The sequence below is a fragment of the Mytilus galloprovincialis genome, chromosome 8 (assembly GCF_965363235.1).
Source record: "Mytilus galloprovincialis chromosome 8, xbMytGall1.hap1.1, whole genome shotgun sequence".
In the NCBI taxonomy this organism is placed as follows: Eukaryota; Metazoa; Mollusca; class Bivalvia; order Mytilida; family Mytilidae; genus Mytilus; species Mytilus galloprovincialis.
In genome coordinates, this window is record NC_134845.1 from 11645504 (window position 1) to 11672216 (window position 26713).

The 26713-nt window shown below is 31.5% G+C and overlaps 1 protein-coding gene across 1 annotated transcript; it reads right to left on the reverse strand.

Annotated features, from left to right (window-relative positions):
* Positions 1-834: 834 nt before the first annotated feature.
* LOC143043114 (apolipoprotein D-like) lies at positions 835-9041 on the reverse strand. The gene is made up of 5 exons (XM_076215572.1): positions 8843-9041; positions 8093-8223; positions 5318-5403; positions 2280-2372; positions 835-1133 (listed from the first exon to the last, which is right to left on the reverse strand). Exons 1-5 carry the CDS (start codon positions 8969-8971, stop codon positions 922-924), a joined length of 651 nt encoding a protein of 216 aa, XP_076071687.1. The 5' UTR covers positions 8972-9041; the 3' UTR covers positions 835-921.
* Positions 9042-26713: the final 17672 nt, after the last annotated feature.

Genomic DNA, 26713 nt, shown 5'->3' on the forward strand with positions numbered 1-26713 from the left:
CGTTGTTAAGATGATAAACAACGTCAATACGCAGAATATATACATCAAGACCATCATGTATTAATTGTGAATATTTATCAACAAGGTCTTGGTACCTTCCGATGAACTTTTTTAGAAAAAGAACGAGACGTTCTTTGATATACCTCTGGTTCATCAACTTTTTGCTCAGACACTGGTAAATGTTACTTGACTTATTATATATGTACATAAGTTGCACAAAAAATAAGAATTTTAATAATTTTGTACTTCCAGAAAAGGCTTAAACATTGTTAAACGTATTAGTAAGATATTGATTGTAGCGTCTTTTCAATGTTTTTCTTCCCTGAGCTGTTTGTATCAGGGACATCCATTGATGGTGTAAATGAATGTTTCAAATTAAAGATAGAAAACAGAGAAAAGATAGCATAGCTTAATTGTCAATTTCAAGTCGTTTTGTAATATTTAAAAATTTCTGGTACGTCTTATATTGTTGTTTAAAGAACAACAAGTTAATGAATCCCAATTTTATTTTGAAGTTTGTACATTCAACAGATTTCAGGTGTTATAACGTTGAACATGATGCAGCTTCAACATGAGCAGCTTCAAAAAGCACACCTAAGCATTCATCAATAGTCTGTAGAATTTTTAAATTATAAATATAATTGTTCCGCAGACCAAGTAACAATCACTGTCGTTAAGATATATAGTTGTGATGCCATAACTGTGATGTGTATGCAAATACTGATATAAATATACTTGGCATTGTTGCTGCTGTAATAGTTTTTACTAAAACTGTTCATTAATAATAATTTCAATCAAACGGTTTTCAATTTTACGTCATTATACTTAATTAGAGTCTATGTTTATTATCATGCTTGTATATATTTTACCAACGAAGATTTATATAATATACTATCTGTCAATACTTTCTTTCTTTCCTGATTAAACAAATATCTCAGGCGCTGGTGGTATTATCTGCACGCCAGGTATAGCAAGGGGTGGCGGTAGGAAAGGTGACGGCACTGGACAACTTGTCTGGTCGGTTGGTATAAAATCATATGCATTGATACCTGATGCCAATAATTTACTATACAATTGAATTCTTATGGCAGCTGGTAACCCTGCCCTTGCTCTTGTCAGAATAAAAGCACTTTCTGGAAAAAAAAGATAAATTTGAACATGTATTTCGTAAATATTTCAGCTAATTAAGATTTAAAAAGAAATAACATCCACGTGTCTTTTTTTCATATTTTGACATCGTTTATTTATTTGTAGTTATCTATTACATGTATGCAGGATGTGTTTCGTAGCAACTGAATGGGTCTATTCAAAAACTTGTATCGTAAAATGTTGTACAACGTGTTTGTATTAAATACAGTACCACAAATAGTCATTTCAGCGCAATACTTTTTCTTCGCTGTCAGTTGAATTCAGTGTTAAATATTACGACTTGAACTTGTCTGATAGACCTGTATGCTATTTCTTCTAATATAATGGATTTGTATAAGAATCATATGAACATTTGATATGCATTCGTATTTTTCTGATGTGGTTCTCAATCCAGTAAACCTGGGGTGTTATTTATTTATTGAGATGGGAACTACCAGCAATTATTTTTGCAGTTTCTATATAAGAAGAAGCACTCATTATTATACATGCAAATATATACATGTATATGTTTATATATGACGATAGACAGGGACCTTGGCTGATTTGTTTTAGAAGTTACTACAATTTTTGTTGTGTCTATATAAGAAGAAACACTCATTATTATATGTTTTTTTTTATCTGACGAAAGACAGGGACCTCCGTCTTCGATTGGTCTAAGAAGTTTCTATAGTTGTAACCACATAGATCTGTCAATTTGTTTTACTACTTCTCTGCTTGGATCATGGTATTCAAATGCAAAATCAAGATATAATAAAGGAATAGTTGTGTTCGTATTCAGAATATCATGTTACGGTAGGATGAGATATCTTCTTGTGCACAGTTACATTTCATATACATGTACTAGCGAAGCTCATTGTGTCGGTTCAATAAAACAGAGTGATCATATTCAGCATATCTTGTTTTTGGTATGATTATATGTCATCCTATGGACGGTTATATTGTCATTGTGTCGGTCTAGTATAACAGAGGGATCATATTCACACTACAATAATTTGTCCTCGTCAATATATGCATGATTTATTTTCCGCTTGAAGTTAACTACAATCAATATAATCATATATTTAGAATTTCGTAACTAATTGACGATGCTTGTCATTGTGACTTGCTCTGTGTTTTCTAAATATATTTACCTATCTTTTGAAAGTCATCTTGTCTGCATGAGTATACCACGGAATAGCTTTCGTAATCAGTGTCTAAAACCCAATACTGTCCTGGCGGTGTAACTGAATGTGAAATAGTTAAATACAATATATGCAATAGAAACATAGAGATGTGTGATGTCCATCTTCACTAAAGTAGTACACAATTTTATTAAGGGATAGCTGTGGAACACCTCCGGGCACCGGATTTCTCGCTGCGTTGAAGACCCATTGGTATCCTTAGGCTATTGTCTGCTCCTTGGTCGGGTTGTTGTCTTTGACATAGTCCCCATTTCCATTCTCAATTTTATAAAATGGTACCATTCTCATTGTTCATTGAATAATGGATAACACTTGACAAAACAAATTAAATCCAGACAGGAAAAACCGTACACGTCAAATACTGTGGAATATAAATGTCCTTTTACATGAAATACTTCATAAAAATGGGAGCCTATATTCATCAAATACGTAATTATACTCCGTAACTAGAAAAAAGTCAAATCACAAAAATACTGAACTCCAAGGAAAATTTAAAAAAAGGAAGTTCTCTGATACATAAAATGAGATTAACTTTTAAACACAAAAGCCCGTGTAAATCAAATGAGATTAACTCTTAAATATGAAAACCCGTTTACATCAAATTCGTATACATGTACTCCATTATATGAAAGCCTGTATATATAAAATGCGTTAAGATCGTAACATGAAAGCCCTTATACATCAAAGTAGTCTACTCCTTAACATGAAAGCCATTATACATCATATACGTTTCCCCGTGATATGAAAGCCAATATATGTAAATTCTTATATATGTTCTCCGTAACATGAAAGACCGTGTATATCAAATGCGATTATCCTGTAAAATGAAAGTCCGTATCAATCAAATTAGTATACTCCTTAACATGAAATCCCGTATACATCATACACGTTTACCCTGTAATATGAAAGCCCGTATACATCATATACGTATACTCCTTGACATGAAATCCCGTATAGTATTACATCATTTACATTTACCCCGTAAAATGAAAGCCCGTATACATCAAATTCGTATACTCCATAACATGAAAGCCCGTATACATCATATACGCATACGCCGTAGCATGAAAATCAGTATACATCACATACTGTGAAATTACTTTTGTTCGTGGAGAAACAATTTTCGTGAGTTTCGTGGATGACTTTATCCACGAATTTAAGTGTCCAACGAAATTAAACAACTGTTGTCAAAATCAGACATAGAAATAACCCCATGTAGGTTAGTCCAAATAACTATGACGTCTTGAAAGGCTATTATATTTTTTCTTTGAAGCCTTACCTCGACAAAGAAAAAAATATAACAGCCTTTCAAGACGTCATAATTATTTGGACTACATATAGGTTTGACTTCTGATATGAACGAGAGAACATATTGAACATCGCTTAATCTGAGAATACTATTATAATTGTCACAGGGCAAATGCACTATGAACTACAACTGCAGGCAATATTAGACCCATTTAATCTTTAAAACCTTAACTGTACAATTTTTGATCTTTTAAATCAAATAAAACAATATTTTGATCGATGAAAGACAGATTTCCGGTATTGATATGCTATGATAAAGTGTTCATTTTATATCCCCATAACTCTCGTACATACAGGGAATAACAATTTCATGCTGGGATGGCTTTTGATAAAAAAATATTTTACAATTCAAGATACGTTAATAGCATTTGTTTATGTAATTGTTTTCTTTAGCTGACATGTTTATGACCTAACCAACACCTTTAAGTATCTTTAATCTGTTGTTCACTCTATCTCGGGTTAATTAGTGTGGTCACAACGATTTAGACAGGTCAATGTTTACTTTATATTTCCTTCATTCCAGACAATTTGTAACCTTCGTTTCTAATGGCTTCAATTTAAAAAAAAAATTTTTTGATAGAAAACTTAAATCCACGAATTTAAAAACCCACGAACATGTAAATGTTGTTCAAACCACGAAAACTGATACCCACGAATTAAAGTACTTTCACAGTACGTATACTCCGTGTCATAGAAGCCTGTATATATATATATATATACAACTCGTCTAAACATCAACCAAACAATGTTATTTCTGTAAATTTGCTTTCACAAATATTTTGTTCTTCCCTCGCCGAGATTCGAACCCATGCTACTGAGATATCGTGACACCAAATCGCCTGCACTGTAACCGGCGCGCTAGACCATACGACCACCTGGGCTTCATAAAAACAAAGCTTTCGCTGGCCGGGTGTTACCTTTCCACGTCAGATTTAATCTAGCGTCGTACTACAGTACATAATATATAAGGCATGGAGATGTTATTTTTACAGATCAGCTAAATTATTTATATATATAGAGTGAATAATACATGGCAAATTCTGTATCGCATACTGTATCACACGGCAAACCAATATCAGCCCCGAGGGCCGATGTAAGAGGACAATCACTCGATTCTGAGGTTGGGGCCTGGTAGAATTTAGAATAAATATTCAGCCCCTATTCAGATGAAAATATATAATCTTGTGTTATCATATAGGTATGTATGCACATCATATAAGTATATGTGTACATCATATAAAGATGTTTGCACATCATATAATGACAAGTGCACATCATATAAAGGTAAATGCACATAATATAATGACAAGTTCACATCATTTGAAGATAAATGCACATCATATATTTAAAATGGTCATGAAACGTTAGTTCCATACGATTGCTATGTTTTCTAGTCGGCTTTGTCTTGGGTACTATAAAAACAGTGTATGTTGTACATTTTTAATTTGCCTGTGGTGGAAAAGCTGTATACATATTCAAATATAGTTAAAGTCGTACCACAAAGGATAAAAATGTTACTAGTCACACAAGCGTGATATATAATAAATGTGTACTTCATTGATACATTAATTGTTCATTTGAATGGGTATCTTACTAACATCATATATTTTCAATGATTACTTACAACTGTTTGAAGAAACTTAAGTTATAAATATTTCGTCTTTATTATTCATACTTACACGGAGTAAACGTAACAACTAGTCTTCCTGGTTCTATGGCACTGGTACTTATAGCTGTTCCAGTAACCGAACGTACCATTCCAGTTCTGCAAAAAAGAAAAGAAAAACAGTTACTGAATTGTAAGTTCACTTTGATTGCTAAAAACAACTGGTAGACTCAGGAGTGGATCCATGGTTGTGCCCTGGACCCCCTTTTTGTGGGAAAAATTTGGTTGATTATATAGGGAATCTTTGAAGCATGACTGGAGCGGAGCCTCTCTCAGATTAATTAGCACCCTCCCCCTTATAAAATGTTCTGAATCCGCCAATGAGATGGAAACGTACGAGGTAATATTGCACTTGTGTTACTATGGTACACAACAGTTTAGTTATCTTTATGATTAAACTTCAAAAAAACATTGTAATGCTATAGTATTATTTATATATAATTCTCTATTTCATATTTTCAGATACACATTTATAAATTTCATTTCTGAAAAGTGAAAATGTGGCTTCTTTGGTTTGTTTTTTTTATAATGCAAAGTTTACACTTTTTGTAATATTATGTTATAGTTATTGACCAAGCAAGTCGAACGATGTAGGACTTCAGGTTAATGTGTCATACGAGCCGTGCAGAATAAATTCAATATACCGATTTGATTGGCCAATAACTGTTTTAACACATGACACCATCAATTTACGTGAACGTTTTAGAAATACCCAAACGATATTCCGCATTCCATGATTCCAAGTTGAGTTTCGTGTAGAGTAAAGAAAGGGGAAAACACGGCTTTATGTAGTAAGAGGTTGGTAAGTTTTAAATAATTTTTTTTTATATTAAGGCTTCTTCCTAAATTATAAGGTAGATCATAAGTAAATGTTTTTTGAGACAGAATTTTTTTATAATTTGCCAAAATGAAGATTTTACTATGCTATTTTCAAAAATATGATAAAAAGTATGGGTCACCGTGCGATTTTTCAAGCTATGAGTCGTTGAAAATTGCCTAAATTTTGTTAGTTTGTTCATGAAAAAACACATAAGAGTGCATAAAAAAATTCTATGAGATAGAATTTTGAAATAAATTGTGAGAAGATAAGTTTCATAAAATGTTTTAAGAAAATAAAAAGAAATTATGGTGTCACCGAACTTGTTTTCTTGCCACAAGTAAAAGTAAAAAAATTCCCTATTAACCCAGTATAAATTTTGTACTAAAAGAGTTATCTTTCCTTTAATGGCTCCTTTGAAAAAAATGATTTCAAAAACCAAAAAAATTGATATTTGTTAAAATATTTTGAATAATACAATAAATTAACAAGTTTTCTTTATATAAATAAACAATTTAACCATTAAATTGCAAATCTGTTTCCAAATTTGCTGATTTAGGCAAAAAACTAGACCGATTTTGTACTGTGATTGTACAATGCAAGATGGCGGTATACCATGAATCTACCTTAAATTTTCTATCGTTTCTGTTAAAATTAATATTTTTTTTTTTTGCAATCAGTAACGATTAATACTTTGACATATTGTACTTTCAAATCGGTGTTATTGAGTTAAGACAAATTGCTTTTGTTTCGTTAATGATATGCTTAGAGGAAGATGAACCAAGGAAGATGTTAGTACATAAATTCAAAATGTTGAATAAACAGAAACAACGATTCTCTTTCCAATCATTGAGTCTAGAACTTCAAATCAGATTTCTTGTATTTGAATATTCTTAAATACATGATAAATGACTTAAGAATTACATTGTATACACAAAATAAAATAAAACATGTTATTTCCCAGTTTAGATGATATAAAAGGAGGGATAAACCTTTCTTATTCATCAGGGGTCTCGTTTGCTAAGAATAAGTAGTTCTTCTACTGTTATCACTAGTAGGTCAGCACTGAGGGTTTGAGGACGAACTCCGCCAACATTAATTGATTAAAAACTATCAATTTTCCTATCAAAGGTGTGTGGTTGTCTTCGGGCACTCTGGCTACCTCTTCCAATAAAAACTAAGCGTCACGAACTAGCCAAAATGTGGCGCTTAAAGGTGACGTGAAAATACCAACAATCGATCTATCAAGTTTTATTTTCTATTATAAAACTACAGTACAATGTTTGTACAAGGTGTTTTAATAATTTTATCAACTTGTTTTGTTACTTCGAGTCAGATGGTCGATTCGTTTTTTATTTGGGAAAGGGGGGAGCGAATAGGTTGTTCATCCTTGAACTGGAAAACGTAACATTTTTAGTCTCGCTACAATCGTTGATATTTTATAGAAAACATAGGGACACCCCTTTCAGAATCCAGGAAACGTCCCTAAAGGTAAGAATATATTTGAACTATGCAGTATATCTGAGGTAGTTAATGCACATCTTAGCTGTGCATAATTCAGATTATAGCACAGTAAGAACAAACATATTTTACCAATGTCATGTTTATATATAAATACTTTTGGCTAAGAGAGCGACAATCCGATTAAATTCACTAAAACCGACATATATGAAAGCCAAAGCAGGCAGAAATATCGGACTGACCTAGATGAAAACAAATCTGAATCTATCCTAAGTTTAAATTACATTATTATAAATGAATTGTATTTATAATTCAAATTTTTGCATTCTAATTGAATCTTGAAAACAATATTTTCTAAAAATATTTCTAGTAATTAATTTACGGTTGTGCATGTAGTTAGCTTTTCTATTTTTTTAATAGCATGCTTCTTATTTCTGTGATTAACATTATGAAAAGTTGAATGGTAAATACAAAGAGTTACATTCTATGCCTAAATTTACAAATAGTTACCTTGCTTCTATGCCTGAATTTACAACACTCACAGCACCATTTCTGTTCAGAGTGTATAGTGCAGAGTTGCATCTCAGTCCAACTTCCGGAGTGAAGAAAAACTTCTCACTTTCGTACCACTGGCCGAGATACTAAAACAATAAATATGTCCCTTGTTTATAAGTTCTGTACAATTGGTTGTGGATATAGACAAATTTTAACTGAGCTGTTTAAGTTTTTGTTCTTTCGTCTTGACTAACTTATTACTTGAAGTTCAACCCGATCTTCCTAATATATGTGTGTACTGTTTATACGATTGTTCTTTTACAAACTATAAATAATACTTCTTGACAAAAAGTGCCCTTAATAGAATTCTAGATGAAAAACTGATCTGTGAATATATTCTTTTACAATGTACGTTTAACGGTATAATAATTTATTTTGTTATGAATAAATTAAAACTCAACTAGATGTTATTTAATACACATAAATGCTTTTCGATTATTCATTTTTTGTTTTTTTTTGTTTTTTGTACAGGCCGTTTGGTTTCATGCACGTTTGAATTTTTTTACATTTGTCATATTTAGCTTACAATGCGGTATTGGTATTGCTCTCTGTGGAATTATGTCATTGAATCTTGAGGGAGGGTTGTCCAATTGGCAATGATACCACCTCTTCTAATTTTTATACTCATACCACATATTTTTTTATACATGTATTTTAGCTATTCAAACGAGCTGAAGGGAAAATATATTTGAAAAATTGACTTACCCTGTTTAAATCAAAGTCAGGTTGTGTACGAACATTCGGGCATACTCCTGGGCGTGTTACCTGTCCAAATATAGGTACCAGGAAACATAGAAGGCATAATATTTTAAAAATGAAATTAAAATCGACCATCTTTGAAAGAACTGCCGTGTTCACCTTTTCTTATATGTCAATGCATTGGGTTAGAGTTTACTTGAACTACGTTTACAAATATAACCTATCTAACAGTAATAAAGTGATAGTGTACCTTTGAATAATACATAAAACGTCAATCATGCTCTGTAAAAAAAAACATTGACAAGATTCATTTATAACTTTTGTTGGTTTGATTAGTTTTGACTCATCTGTCAAATCGTTCTTTTTTCCATTCAATTTCACACAAAGAACGACAGAAGTTAAAGAACTACATGTGTTAAATGCAGTTATATCAACCCTTTTTACACAATTAAATGTGATGGATATTTGTCACATTATATAAACTTAATTAGTTATCAAAGGTACGAGGATTATAATTTAGTATGCCAGACGCGCGCGTTTCGTCTACATAAGACTCATCAGTGATGTCATATAAAAATATTTATAAAGCCAAACAAGTACAAAGTCGAGCATTGAGGATCCAAAATTCCAAAAAGTTGTGCCAAATACGGCTAAGGTATTAAGTCTTAAGGCTGTCCTTGAATTTACGAATAAAAATACTAAGTGGCCAAATTTTTTTTATGTCAACCTGTAAATCAAATATATGTGTAGGAAATTCCCAGCCATCCAAATTGGACATGTTTATCTTCAAAACCTGTGTTTGGAAGCCTTTTAACAAAATTACCAGCGAGATACAAACATTACTTTATGTAGTTCCCCATTAAGATGGGTACATATTTACATTATTGATTGGTTTGTACTCGAATATCAGCACGTTCTTAAGGTAGGTCGCCAGAATGATGGACTTTTAACTGCCACTGGAAAATTCGTTATGTCTAATAAGGGCTAAGATTTTATTAGGCCACATGTTAACCCCAATAAGAGAGGTTTCTTTTCCCCCCTGAATTCTTCGTGTGTTTTAGTGGGTTTTTTTTGTCTGACACAGTTTTTTATTTATGCTTCAAACTTCATGCACTTACTGTAAAACTGAAAAAAAAATGTTTAAATACACAAGTGAAGTTTTGCAAAAATATTTTGCGGTAATATTCATGATAATATCTTGCAACATTATATCGTTTAAAGCACGCGTCATCTATTTTATCCACAAACTATAGGTAAAATGACCATATTGGACATGTTTATGGCATTGGTGTGATAAAGCAAATGACCACTCTGTAGTTAAATGTTCATAATATATCAATCTGTAGTGTCAATTTGGCAATAAAATTAACATAATTTAGAATGTCCTGATTGAATAATTTTACTCTTTTTGCATATCAGGGGTCACATTAATGCCTTCTTTTGAGAGGTAAAAGCATTATCTTTACGATAAATACCGAAATAATACAATAAAATTATTATTAACGTCATGCAAAGCGTTCTTTTACCATTGTTATCAACGCGTCAAAATAGCTATATGTTTACGCTTTAATAGACTAAAGACATACCTGTTCATATGATATATGAAGGTAAGGATCATATGATTCTCAATAACCGTATAGTGGTTCTGACACTGACCTTGAAATATTCTTAAATGCAGTTTTTTTTCTAAAACTATATAAGTTAGCAGTGACGGTGTCTTTATTCAGCTTTTGTGTAGGCAGAGACATCTTTCTTGTTTACTTTGTCTTTCTGTTGTATTAACCAAGTAAATTTGACATCATGGGAAGTAAACCTCAGTTTTCTTGTGATGTAGAAATAAGATGATTGGCAAATACAAGTCCTTATTTCGCAGATTACAACTGACTAGGAATATTGCAGTGGAATTATGTACATTAACCTGAAATACTTATTTCGAATTTTCACATTATGTAACACTGTTAGTTATTCATTTTCAATTAAGGGTATACGATACAGTTACAGGGGAGCTAATGACATTGGTAATGTAAATGTTATTTTCGCAACGTCAAACTGTGCCATACCGGAGAAAGGTGCATTTTTGTACTTTTTTTAACTTGAAAATGAGTTCACGTTTAAATGATTACGCATGAAGATTATTAATTTTGTACTAATTTTTAATAAAATAGTCAACAATGCATTTTTTCTTAATTTGATAAATTCATATACAACAAGAAATGGCGTTTTTTTTTCTTAATTTATGAACGTTTGATACATAAGAGGTATTTCTTAAACAAAATACATAAATTGGACGTGAACATAAACTGCAACCGGAATTGATTGTGGGACAATGAACTTAAAGTTCGTATACTGCAGTAAGAAACTAGAATGGTTGAACAATAAATTGAAGGTACGCATGTTGCAAAGTAGTAGATCTATGGAGAAAAATGTGTTTTCCGGGAGTTGAAACCTCCTTATTAAACTATCACTGCATTTGAATAGTGACTTATGGTGGGAACCCATGCCCTTCCCAGTTTTCTCCCGGGTTGGGAACCATCTTTTAAAACTGACTGGATCCCCCTCATAAGTCGATCTTCCAATGGATAGAAAAAAGTCCTTGTGTAAATATTTCTAAACAACAACTCGAACTTTAATTTGAAATTTAACTCAATGGATAGCAATATGCTCAATCAATGCATATTAAACAAACGTCATATATGAAAGTCGGTTTAAAAATAGAACATATTTTTTTCCGAAATGGTCGCGTGTTTTTACATAATCAAGTAAATTCTCAATTTTATGATAACCACATTAAAAAATGACATGACCATATTAAATACTGAAACAAAAACATCATTTAATGTAAAATCGTCAAATTTTGAAACATTATTATGTAATATTAAAGCCAAATAAAGAATTGACAAATCATCATTACAAAATAACAAAACCACATCATGTAATGAAACAGCTACATTACGTTAAGTCACATACATCATGTAATGAAACAACTACATTACGTTTAGTCACATACATCATGTAATGAAACAACTACATTACGTTTAGTCACATACATCATGTAATGAAACAACTACATTACGTTTAGTCACAATACATCATGTAATGAAACAACTACATTACGTTTAGTCACATACATCATGTAATGAAACAACTACATTACGTTTAGTCACAATACATCATGTAATGAAACAACTACATTACGTTTAGTCACATACATCAAGTGATGTTAAAACCACATTGAATAATGACACAACCACATTAAATAATGGTGAATCAAAGCCGAGTAATGACAAAACTATATTAAGTAATGATAAAACTATATCAAGTCAATATGAAACTATATCGTTTAACATCGAAATATCATTAAGTTATGACTATTCCATAGTTAGTTATATCGAAACATGATAACGTCATGTCAACACCATAAATATGTAAAGACACAATATCATTTAGTAATAATAAAACCATATTACGTTATATCACATAAGACAACTTTAATGGTTATGTTCGGCAATAATATACACATGTACATGTATATCTAATTTAGAAATATTGCTAAATAAAACCTTCAGATAAAGTTATTGTTCTGACTGAACGTATCAGTAATGTCCTAACCAAAGGATTCAAAACACCTATTTTTTTTTCAAAATAGTTCGTATTTTGTGTACGATATCATATAACTGATCAATCATTTATAAATTATTGTATTCAAATTCGTACACATAAGTAATCTATTAAAATATAAAATCTGCAAATGATATTGACCTGGGTCTATAATTAAGCGCCTAAAGTAAGATATAAATTTAGATTCTTGTAAAAAAAAAGTTATAAGTACATTTTTTACCTCGCTTATGATTTTCTCCAATGCGATTTCATGGTTCCAAATGGCAAGTATCATGTGTTTCGGTCATGCATCGTAGTCAAAAGTAATTGAACATACAAACTTCATCCCTTATATAAAATCATTGTATCTTTCTTTAAAGGATATATGAAAATGTGTCATAAGTTCAATTAGCCTAGTTTCTCCCATTGTAATGTTCACATGGAATCCGGAACACATTTGTGGCTCGAGGAAAGTTTTTATTACTTTTCACTCAGTAATGGGCAGAAAACGGAGCAAGACAGACAATCCAATCTATTTAGTTTTATAGCTTACTTGTAGGATTAAAACAGACATTTCAGGCGGTTCTAACGAATTTACTATTATTTGAATAACACAAACCTTTAAAGAAACACCGTGATGTGACATAAGAAGATCATTACTGCTAAAATAAAGAGTAAACAGTTTACATATAAGTGTGGCAAAAATTAATTGCAAAGTAGATGTAGTTGAGGATAGGTGAAAACAACACATCAAATTGCTGTTGATAATTTTGCAAAATACACAAAATATTAATTATCTGTTGAAGTCTCTTTGACATAAAAGTTTATCTCTCTTCGGATTCATGGTAATCTCGTGTCATATAAACCGATACACATGGTATTAATCAGAAATCCTCTGAAAATTTGATCGTTATAATATTAAATAAAATTGTAAGGATAAAAGGAAATAAAACCAACACTGCTAGACCCATTAACATGTTTGACATTAAAACAACAAGGGACAAATGTGAAAAGGGACCAAAATCAAAGAAGCTTATAATATATATATATATATATATATATATATATATATATATATATATATATATATATATATATATATATATATATATATATATATATATATATATATCAGTCTAAAGATTTGCACAACGGTACTGATATAAGATGTTATAATACGAAAATGTTGTTATTAAATCGTGCTGACAAATATTTCGGCTCAACAGAGCCGAAATATTTGTCAGCACGATTTAATAACAACATTTTCGTATTATAACATCTTATATCAGTACCGTTGTGCAAATCTTTAGACTGATATAATTTTTTTCCTTATCTGCATAGTATCGCCTATTCTAGACGATCCGGTACATAGTAAATTTGCTGGTTGGTCGTTTTTTATAGACTTTTATATATATATATATATATATATATATATATATATATATATATATATATATATATATATATATATAAGTCTGAAAATTACACCAAACAGTGTTAGAGTTAGATTTTATACTGACAAATTTATATATATATATATATATATATATATATATATATATATATATATATATATATACGGCCATAACATAAAATTTCCCGACATAAAGTGAAAAAAGAGACAGAAATATAAACCACATAAATATCATATAATCTTTATAAAAAATAAGTTTTTAATGGATGATAATGAGAACTGCAGCATACAGGTACTTATAATTTTGAAGATGGTACCAAACCCCTTAACTAAAATTAGTTCGACTCGTTTAATTCTCATAAAATTATGATTTTTTTTTATAATGACCCTTTGACAAAAATATCAAAATTTCTGGAAAAAAGAATTGAACCAAACACTTTACTGAAAAAATTCAGGTGTCCTAACGTTTTAGCATACCATATTCATACGCAAGCAGCTTTGCAAAAGCATACCTAGTTTTCTGCTGACCAACTAACATCGTCGTTCAGATACATAATTGTGACATATATTCAAATGCTGCTACAATTTAAAAAAACAATACTTGACATGTTTGATACTGTATTTTTGCTGAATTAAAAGAGGAATTGTTTTATTTTTATTGTGTTCACGGAGATCAAATATCATTTTTGGTTTGGGAAGTTCCCATGGAGGACAAAGAAGCACAAAAAGCATCTATCAAATTTAACAATCACATTCACTGCTTACTTATATATGTATTTCAAATCAACCCATAAAAGATTTGAATATTTGAAGTCCTGTGACTGCATTCTCGTCAACTCTACATTCGCGTGTTTTACGTCAGAATGTAAACGTCACACAGGAAGTAACTAAATGTACTGTTCACCTGTTAGAGATCGTTAGAAGGAATTAAAGTTAATATAGTATTTTGCCACTTATTGGTAAGAAGACGTCATATCTTTGCTCTTCAGAGACTCCATGATGACTTGAACATTTTGTACTTAAAACTTTAAAATGTTTCTCCTTTCTTTTATTATTGAGTAAAGCAAAGGGTCGTAATAATATCTTGCAACAGAATATCATTTTTGGTAAAGCACAGGGCGATCCACTTTAACCACAAACTGTAATAGGTAAAATACCCATTTTGGACATGTTTATGACATTGATGTGATAAAGCAAATGACCACTCTGCAGTTAAATGTTCATAATATATCAATCTGTAGTGTCCATTTGGCAATAAAATTAACATAATTTAGAATGTCTTGTAAGAATAATTTTTCCATTTTTTGCATATCAAGGGTCAAATTAAGGCCTTCTCTTGTGAGGTACAAGCATCATCTTTACAAAAAATACCTAAATATTACAAAAAGCGTTATTTTATCATTGTTATCAACGGGTGGACATAGCTATGTGTTTACGCTTTAATAGACTAAAGACATACCTATACATATGATATATGAAAGCTAAGACACATATAGTTGTCAATATTCATTATATTGGTTCTGATACAGATATTGAAAGTTTCTTTAATTCAACTTTTCTTCCATTACTATATGAATTTAAGCAGTGACATTTTTTTTCTTTATTAAGATTTTTTTAAGCAGTGATATCTTTCTTATTTTCTTTGTCTTACTGCTGTATCAACCAAGTTGATATGATGTCATAGGAAGTAAAACTAAGTTTGGTTGTGATGTAGAAATGAGACGATTGGCAAATACAGGTCCTTATTTCTCTAATTAAAAATGACCAGGAATATTGCAGTGGAATTATGTACATTAAGCTGAAATATTTATTTTTGTATTTACAAACAATGTAACACTTTTAGTTACTCATTCCTAATTAAGGACATATGATACAGTTACAGGGGATCTTATGACGTTGCTAACGTAAAATGTTATTTTCGCAACTTCAAACTTTGTCATATCGAGAAAAGAAGCATTTTTCGACTATTTTTTATAATTTAAAACTGATTTAACTTCAAAATGAGATCATAGAAACCCTTTGTAAAATAAAGTTTGGTTTGATTATTTATGAAGATTATTTTACCCAATTTTCATGACAAAGTTAACAATGCAATTTTGTTTAAATTTGATAAATGCATATACAACAAGAAATGGCGTTTTCTTTTCTCACTTTATGAATTTTCATTAATAAATAATAGATATTTCTTAAAGAAAATACATAAATCGGAGGATTCATAAACTGCAACAGGAATCTAGGAGTGTGGAAAATGGACTTTAAGTTCATATACTGAAACCCGACACTAGAAGATTTGGACAATAAATTGAAGGTTATCATCCTCCAAAGGGGTGGATCCAATGAGATAAAGGGGGTTTCCGATGTTTAAACCCCCTTTTAAGACTATCACTGCGTTTGAATATGGACATATGGTTGGAACCAATTCCCTACCCGTTTTTGTCCTGGGTTTGGAACCATCTTTTAAAACAGACTGGACCCCCATATTATTGGATTTTCCCATAGATAGAAAAAAGTCCCAGTGCAAATAACTCAAATCAACAACTCGAACTTTAATTTGAACTTGAACTCAATGGATAGTGATATACTCATCCAAAGCACATCAAACAAACGTCGTATATGGAAATCGGTTTAACAATTTTTTTTCCGAATTAGTCACGAGTTTTTTTTACCCCATCAAGTACTATTTGTAATGTAAAATCGTCACATCATATCGAAACATCATTACGTAATGTCAAAATCATAAATAAGTAAATACAAAATATCATTTAGTAATAATAAAACAATCAATAGAGATTAATACACGGCCTTTTCCATATCGACCCGGGTATCATCCCAATACCCCCATGTCAGCCCGAGACACAGTTGAGATGCTCTTATGGGTCAAAGGATGATACCCAGGCCGATATTGAAAAGGTCATGTATTAATATCTGTATCATATACTTCCGACAACTGTTTTATGTAAGGCAAATAAACAAATGAAATAACTAAAACAGTCAAAAACGATTTAAAGAAGTAAAATGATGAATCCAACAAATAACAATATAATTATCCAACAGTAGCATCACTATGCCGCCATATATATTATTGAAAATTTGAAAGCTGGAAGCATGGAGGGAGTATTTACAGTTTTATATCATTATTACTACATTTTTGCACGAGACGCCTCTGATATCGGTTATAGTAATATAATGCTAAGTATATGATAAAACGAAATATCAGAGCTCAACATAAGACAGTTGTAGCGTTCCATAGATAATGGTTATGTTTTGCAATAACAAAACTTCCTGCGTTTGGATACATTTAAAAGGCCGTGTTCACACCAAACGCCGTGTACAGTAAACATGTACTTTACATTTGGTTTAATGTAATGTAAACTAGTTTCACATTAAATTTGTTCACATCTATACACCTTGTTTAGCTACCTGTACATAAGATTTGTTCACACTTGTAAACTATATGTCATTTAAATGTCCATTACGTAGAACCGAATTCAAATTTTCGAACAACTGTTCTAGCAGTAGGGAACGACCAAAAAAAGGGGGATGAATTTGTCCACAATTTAATTTTAAAAAATCGGTTCATTCAGATTATTAGAATGAATAAATATTCTGATACCAAAGTTTCCCTATACATTATAGTGTTAAATATTGAATTGGTATCATTGAAAATAACTAATTATAAACTTTCGCGTAGGGAAAAAATTCTGACTCAGAAACATCCCCTTTTGTTGAAGTAAAGTGGTTGCTCCTTTAAGAAAGTCACTTTGGATGATTTGCAGTAGTTTAAAGGTGTCTCGATTACGCATCTAAAACGTAGGCTCGACATCAGCGTGCTTACAGACGAAGAAAAAAAAATGCGATTATAAAGATCACTACATTTTTATCTTTTCTGTTTGTTTCAAATGGTATTTTTTCTCCAAGGAGTATTTGGCAAAGGGAGGGGGTAATGTTTTTTTTATTTATTTGTTTCTAATTGTATTTTAACGGATCTGAGATACTACACAAACAAAAAGTTAACCTCACCTTTATTCAGTAATGCATTTATTAGTGAATCGTTGCTTGAGTATAAAGACCAGTGGCAAATATTTCTGTCATGGTGTACGTCCAGTCGATTCGGTAAGACCTTTTCAAATGAATTATGTGTTCGGCAATGATAATGGATGAGTCTAAATAAGGGGTTAATAAGGCTACGTACAGTGTTTTATAACAAATAAATATATCAAGTTTAGACAAATATTTCTGTAAGGAACTTTATCAATAAGTATTATAAGTATGAATTTTATATAAAAATTGTTTTTTTTTTAAATATACATGGGAAAATTAAAGTTTTGAATGCCTAGCTTTGTGTACACTTAACCTACACAAGGCCTACATCGACTATCGACTGCATGTAGACAAAACATGATTTAAACTACATGTAAACATTGAGTTTTGTTAATGGGAACGTAATTATGTTTAGTTTATGTGTGAGTTACACTAACACAACACCGAGTTTAGGTCAATATGAACACGGACTTAGGTAGACTTAGGTAGACTTAGGTAGACTTAGGTATAACATACAGAGGTATATTTGATTCAGAACTGACATTGCTAAATAAAACCTAAAGATAATAAATTTATAGTTCTGACATAACGTATATTTAATGAACTTAACCAAAAGATGACCCATGAATGTTAAACACTTATTTCCAAAATAGTCTTTTATTGTGTATGATATTTTAATAAATAACTGATTAATTATTGGGAATAGCAATTACATATTAATAAATAATATCAACATTCGTACAAATACGTATTACTAACCTAATAAAATATAAATACTGAACTGACATTGACCTGAGCCTATAAGTGAGCGCCTAAAGTAATGGACAGAAAACGCAGAAAGAAAGACATTCCAAACCGCGATGGCGTCCGTAAAATTTCAAATGGGTGACTTCAAAGGTACATGTTCAATTCGGTACCTTTTTGTACTATATCTTAATTGTAAGCTTTAAATTGACATTTCAGAAGAATCTATAGGAATTCGCTATATAACACAAATCTTTTAAAAACACCATGCTGGGACATTAGAATAACCTTACTGATAATATACATGGTAAACACTTTACATATTAGTGTGGCAAATATTAACTGCAAAGCACATGTAGTTGAGCTCAGGTGAAAAGAACATATCAAATTGCGGTTAATAAATTTGCAAAATAAACTACGTATTTCCTCTGAAGATTCTTTGAAAAAACAGGTTATCTCTCTTCGGCTTGATGATTATCTCGTCATATAAACCTATATACATGGTATTAATCAGAATTCCTCTGATAGTTATAATATTTAATGAAACAGTGAGGATGAAAGGAAATAATACCAATATTAAATTGAACCTCTAGACCCATCAACGTACCGGACATAACAAAAAAGCAAGGGACATATATGTTATAAGGCGACCGAAATCCAAGAAGATTATAATATGGCCATGAGGTAAAATTTCCCGAAAAAAGTGACGAAAGTATAAATCATATATTAGTAGCATTCTCTGACTATTGGATGATTTAAAGCTTCATGTACCAGGCCGTTAGCTTTATTGGTTGAATTATTTAACATTTTGTCTAATCGGATTCACTTTATAGCTGACTATACGCTATGAATTTTGCTAATTATAAAAGACATGTTGACCTGTAGTCGCATACATCAACGCCATTTAGACTCGGTTTGTTATTTGTCTCATATAGGTGAATCATACTACATCTTCTTATTTTGATTGTATATACATTTGAAGTTCCTTTACAATTTTATATCTGACTGAAAAAAACACAATTCCTAATTTTGGACGTATTTAGAGTACAATGTAAGGAAGAAAGAGTCTTTGACACTAATTTAGGTACTAGTATTTCATTTGCTGAACATTTAACACGCGGGAATAAAAGACTTACATTCTTCCCAAGAGAATGTAGATTTACATTCAATATCTGTGATTTTTATCTACTTAATCAACATATTTAGTTCTCTTCCTATATGTAACCAATATCATTCGTCCTATGCAGAAGTACTAGTCATTCCAATCAGGCAGAGATAAACTGATTTACACGACTAGATTGAATATTTCCTTACGATATCAGATGAAATTACTCATTCTAATGTGATCATTTGACAGTAATTTGTGTTCATGTCTATGTTTGGATGACCCCACGTGTATACGTTGTGGCATTTTTATTTGTAAGAGTTACAGATTTTCCTATTAATTATGGAACTAATAATTAAATTTATAGAATTACTATTGATTTGTTCTTAAGGATTCTCGGACGTGCTCTTACATCTTATGTGAGAGAAATACATGTATGATAACATGAAATTGAATTAAGCTATTTTCAATAAAACGAACCAGTTCTGTCATTCTTAATCTGGTGGACATACATTTCATTTGAAAAACAGTAGACTGCACAATATTGGGTCAAACATCATTATATGGTTATTTATAACTTGTCGTCTATGTTTCGTTAATTTTTATCAGAAACCATAAGTAATTACCATTTATATTTCTGCAGTCAAAATAAACAATAAATATTACAAATAATAGTAGATAAATCCAGTTCAAATGCATTTTTATAAAATAATCGAACTTGAATGTTAATATGTAATGCCAACACAAACAAAATGGGACAACAAATAGAAGTTTGTATCTGCTCTCTGTAAATGTAAGATTGTACTTGGATAAAAAAAAAAGTCAGAATTTGTCGAGATGTTATTAGATGCAACAGTTACTAGCCCGTGTTAAAATCTCATGAATCCATTCGAATATAAACATCAAGATAAAACAAAACCTGAGAAAATCGCATAAATTTCAAGCAGATATAGATCGGGGTGTCGATCATAGGTGAGCGCTCGTCTCTTGCAATTCATGCATCATCTTCCATATTAAAATATAACAGTCGGGAATAAGACAACATTGGTAAACTGATCATACATGTATTTATCAAAGTTGTACAAAATCGAACATGTAAAATGTTGTTTGTTTATAGTTAACGCGTGTTTGGTTAATTATAATAAGGTCGGTTCGATTAGGATATTGAATTCATGCACGAGTGAACTCAGGTGGTTTAAAGTCATTCGAGCCATTGCAGTCAAAGTCTACAGTAGCTTTTGGAAAATACATAATATAAATAATCATATTATTTTTTTTTCAGATTTGTGCACCACAAGTATGGGGAAACCAGTACAAGCTGCGTAATAGCTATATATTTATATTTTTAATAAAATGTGCCCTTGTCTCTGCAAGTGGTGTCTCCCATGTAAGAGTTTGTGGTTATTTGATAAATATTTTACGTTTGTTTGAGTTTACGAATTAGAATTTAAAAGATAGAAATGAAGTTTGAATACAAATAGTCACGTGATGTTCTTAAATAAATTCTTACTTGTGTAAGACGCAGAATTATTTGCTTTTATTCTAAATGTGAATACTAAAATAGAATGTTGCATGGCATTATCTATTAAATTGAACGAAAGGTTGAATCTTTATGTCCATGCTGCATGTTTTATAATATTCAACAGATTACAAATCGTGCATTATTTGAAAGTTTATTGTCTTCTTTGCAAACGTTTTTGTTAACCTTTTAAATGTTATCAACATTTTAATAGTTCACAAAAGCAAGCATGCATGCTTGGTGAGATTATTTGTAAGTATCGTGATTTTATTAAAGCGTTATTGTTATGGTGATGACCTCCAATCTAAATTAACTTCCACCCACGACATCTGTGAGCATTAAGATACTACGTAAAAGTGTAAATTCACAGTTACTTAGTTTAAACTTTACAAATTAGAGCGAGCCGTGGTGTAGTGGTTAGTGCATCGACTTCCTGGTTCGATCTGCTACAAGGCATGACTCGCACCCGCAAAGTGGAACGGAATTAATGTTGAAACAACTTGTTTCTAAATCCACTATAAAAAAAAGACATGATTAAAGTATTTCATTTTTATTGTTTCAACTCTAAAAACTGTCTTTTCAGCACAATATTAATAGATGAAAGTGTAGGACATACTTGTTGAGCCAGAAATCTAACAATACAAAACCATCAATGATTTTTCAGAGGTTACACAAGCGTCTAAGTTTCTTATCGTTACAGAAATACTTGACAAATATTGTGTTGTCTTATTGACTTTCAAAATGAAAGATAACAAAACAAAATGATACATTATCTAAAATAAAAAGACTAGAATTATAATTTTGTTCGTCAGATATGAAATTATCTCAGCTGTAGCAGTTTTACTCTTACTAACATATTCTAATAATTATATAAACACCCTCCGTTTGCTGCGCAATTACATTTTACTTCTTTAGCTCCTGTACAGCGTTGTAAAGCGATTGTTTACTCGTTTACTGGGCATATGGACTACGAGTTCAATTTCAGACTAACGCAGTAGTTATTTAGGAAATCAAATGTTATCGTCAACATTGTGATCAAAAGTGTCAGGTAGGCCTAATAGTTTTCCCTCAAACTTAAACATAATATATCAGACGATGTATCAGCCTTACAAGAAAATAACTTTTTAAAGCCTTATTTTAGAATAGGTACTTATAAATAAAATCTATCCTAATTGCTATAGTAGAAAATTATAATAACTATACTCTCCCTTAATAATCTTCTGTTTTTGTCCACAAAACTAAATGGAGACTTAAGTTTCGATGTGAGATCCTTACCGCTTACAATCTAAGAGAACATGATCATTGAACGTGAGTATCAAAGGATGTCTTCGAAACAAGGTGCTTGGGTTATGACGAATGTTTCAGTAGAGATCTCCTATGGCACTTTGTCATAGGAAAGTGTTGAATTTTGGCTTTATAGCTAGCTAAATCTTTCATGGCAGTCGCATACTATTCCATTACTAGTATATTGAAAACAATGTGTGAACAAAACAACCGACCCGACACAGAGTCATGCATTAGTTAACACTAGGGAATCTGATATAGATAATTTTATCTTCAAGATTTAAATTATATTAGATGCTAATTTGAAACAGAATCAATTGTTTTGAACGGTGTGGGATGGCTCACATATCTCTATCCAGAATATCACAATAAACCAGATGAATCGAATTCAATTGGACAGTTATACAGACAATCCAATATGTACGAAGAATGAGCACACACAATGTGACCTATCGAATTAAACTTACTATTAGTTGACATTATAAATAAGACCCATCACCAGGTGTGTATTTACATGAGTAACAGTATGTGTGCAACCTGTGGATCTAGTCCTTCATTATCACCTTTATATCACCCCAGCTCTTGGTGTAGTACGTGTTGCTCATATTTTAGTATTCTACATGTACGTTGTGTGTAGAGTGTGTATGTTGGACCTAACCATAACGTTGGCAATTGATTTTCGACTTAAGAGTTTGGATGTTCATTTGGTATAGTTAGTCTCTCTTTTGTACAAACATGACCTTTGAGAAACAGTCCTAACAAAACGGAATGTAATATGAGGCAGGTATTACCTGTGAATGGGGACGAAGTCTGTACTAATTTTTTTTAATTCAAACTTGTTGATAAAAGAAACGGAAACACCGTATCGTTTCCGAAATTGGTTCTGTTGTTAGGGATTTAGTTGTGACGTTATTTAAGTTATGACGTCATATTAAATGTAAACAAAGAAACTGTTATCAGGTAACGTTTTTTTCATATCAAACAGTTATTAAAAATGATTGGGTGTTGAATTCCTTCCTATAATTGTTGATATGTTGATAAATATACATTTTATTCAAAGTCTCATGCAAACAAGACCGGACATGTAAACAAGACCGGAACAGGAAGTAGATCTGAAAAAAAAGTTAACGAGTTTCATTAGTAGAATGAAAAATTCGGGAAATTTTCCCGCTTTTTTTTTTTTATTGATTTTTCTATCATAATTGGGGACTTCGTCCCCGTAATATATCAAACGTTCAGATATTCAAATCCTTATTTGCGTTGGACAGACGACGTATTGTCTAGCTTACCGACTATGATCATCCGGTCTCACAGTAAAGTCATAGACCTTTTGGTAAGAGAGTGATACGGGTTCGTATACGGTGTTTTGCTTAGCGGCATATTCTGTTTTCAGAATCATTCTACATGATTTCCAGTTTTCATGATTTCGACATATTTTGGTTTATGTAAAAAGTCTCCTTTGCCATCATACCACATTTTCTTTTTTATATTGAATTATTGAAATTAACGTTATAGATACTCGGGCAAAACCACACAATCATCTTAATACAGTGACATACATCAGGTACATGTAACTTATGTTATGGTAAAGTGTTTTTCTTACAGGAACTGAAACTGTGTCCAGTAAGTTGAGTACATTGTACTTTATAATAATTCTTCCGAAAGTAATGTTCTAAAATGTGTTCGGATTTATGATAAAGACAAAGATTAGGAAATACTGTGAACTTAATAAATACAGTGAAAATATCATTAAGAAAATTGAAGTTTGCAATAAAGTTGGTGAAAAGCTTTCAATCTCTGTTTTTAAATCCGTTTTACTGTTCATGTTTTAGAGCCAAAGATAAGTATGTCTCTTTAGAGTTAATATTTGTTTTCCGATAATACATGAAATGGAATTCATAAAACGTTATACAGCAGATCTATACATGATGATTATAAATTAAAAAAAATTAAAAAAGGCAAAAAAATGTATACGTCAATTAGACCGCAACCCAACAAAAAAAAAAATAAAAAATAACAAACTTGTCTCCAGATCAATAATCAGCATTCATCAATAGACAAGTGTTAATGCAGAATGTCAAACTGTTCATCGTCGTCACCAGTCTCTTGACGTTATCAATAGTATACTAAAGATCAGCAAAATACAGTATTCTACAAATTAGAATAAAACAAATATCTGTAACAATCGTGGCTGCAAAGCATATGGTACAAGAACAGCAAAATGGAGGAGTAAAACCAGTTATTAACCAATTTCCCTGTCCATTTTGACACTGTAAAGAACATTTAGATATGGTACTTATATCACAAATGAAGCTAATATGCCGAATGCATTTTAAGTATCAAGATGCAAACAGGCAAGGCTAGAAATAAATATGTAACATTGGAATCGCATCACTGTACATGACATTAATACCACGTCGTACGTTCCGTCACCATACTCTTTTCTTTATTAAAAAATTCAGATGAATAAATATATTAATTACTATTTACACTTATAATTTTGTTCGTCAGACATGAGTTTCGTCTAAATGATAATATATAGCTAGTAAGTGGCTTTAATAAAACAGTCTTTCCGAATGGATTAAGGCTGTGAGGTCGTTGATACAAATCAGAATTAAGAAACTGAATGAGTCTATCAATGCACATGCTACGTCAATCTTTAAAGACCCAAATGTTGCAAAACACCTTTCCTACCTCCATGACAAATATGTTGTTGTCCCTGCAGATAAAGCCCCAAACAACATCGTTTTGGTGTGTAAAACTCATTACATTAACTACTTGATAAACGAATTAGGTATTGACAATTCACTTGGAAACTCACCATATACCCTCACGACACTTATCAAAGAGGAAATCCTGGATAATCATAGGTCTGTTCTGTGTTCCTTTGGAATTTCAACCAAAGATGAAGAACTGGATCTTCCATCACTGTATTGAATACCTAAACTACATAAGTGTCCTTACAAACAACGGTATATTGCTGGGTCTTCCAAGTGCTCCACGAAACCTCTTTCTGAATTATTAACATCTATTTTATCAGCAATCAAAGACGGGCTTCAAAGTTATTGTGAAACTGCCTATTTTAGAGGGGGCGTGAATCAGATGTGGATACTTAAAAAGTCCAAAGATCTTTTAGAGTAAATACAATCTAACTCTCTTTCATCTTGTAACAGTATTAACACATTTGACTTTTCTACTCTTTACACTAGTATTCCACATTCCAAACTAAGAGACAAATTGAAAGAGTTGGTATTGCTTTGCTTCATAAAAAAGAATGGCCAACGTAGATACAAGTATCTTGTTTTAAGGAGGGATAAATCCTACTTTGTAAAGGATCACTCTGATTCAAACAAAAAATTCTATGAAACTGATATTATCAAGATGCTTAATTTCTTGATTGACAACATATTTGTTACGTTCGGAGGACGTGTTTTTCAACAGACTGTCGGCATTCCAATGGGAACAAACTGTCCCCCTCTACTTGCCGACTTGTTTCTTTATTATTATGAGGCTGACTTCATTCAGGAACTTCTTAGGAAGAAAGATAAGAAGTTAGCAATATCCTTTGACTCCACTCTCCGCTATATAGATGATGTTTTTTTCACTAAATAATTCAAAATTTGGTGACTATGTGGAACGCATCTATCCCATGGAACTTGAGATAAAGGATACTACAGATACAGTTAAGTGGCCTCATATCTTGACTTACATCTAGAAATTGACAATGAGGGTCGGTTGAAAACAAAACTTTACGCAAAAAGATTTCAGCTTTCCAATTGTGAACTTTCCATTTCTAAGTAGCAACATTCCAGCAGCACCTGCATACGGGGTATATATCTCCCAATTGATACGATATTCCAGTGCTTGTATTTCCTATCATGATTTTCTTCATAAAGGGTTGCTGCTCACAAGGAAGCTATTAAACCAAGAGTTCCAAATGGTGAAGTTGAAATCATCCTTTCGTAAATTTTACGGACGCCATTACGAGTTGGTTGACCGTTATGGAATAACCGTTTCACAAATTATATCGGATATGTTCCTTACGTCTTAAATACAATCCCCTTCCCTTTTATGGATGTGACCTACCGAATTAGACTATTTACCGGATTTGTTATCACATAAGCAACACGATTGGTGCCACATGTGGAGCAGGATCTGCTTACCCTTCCGGAG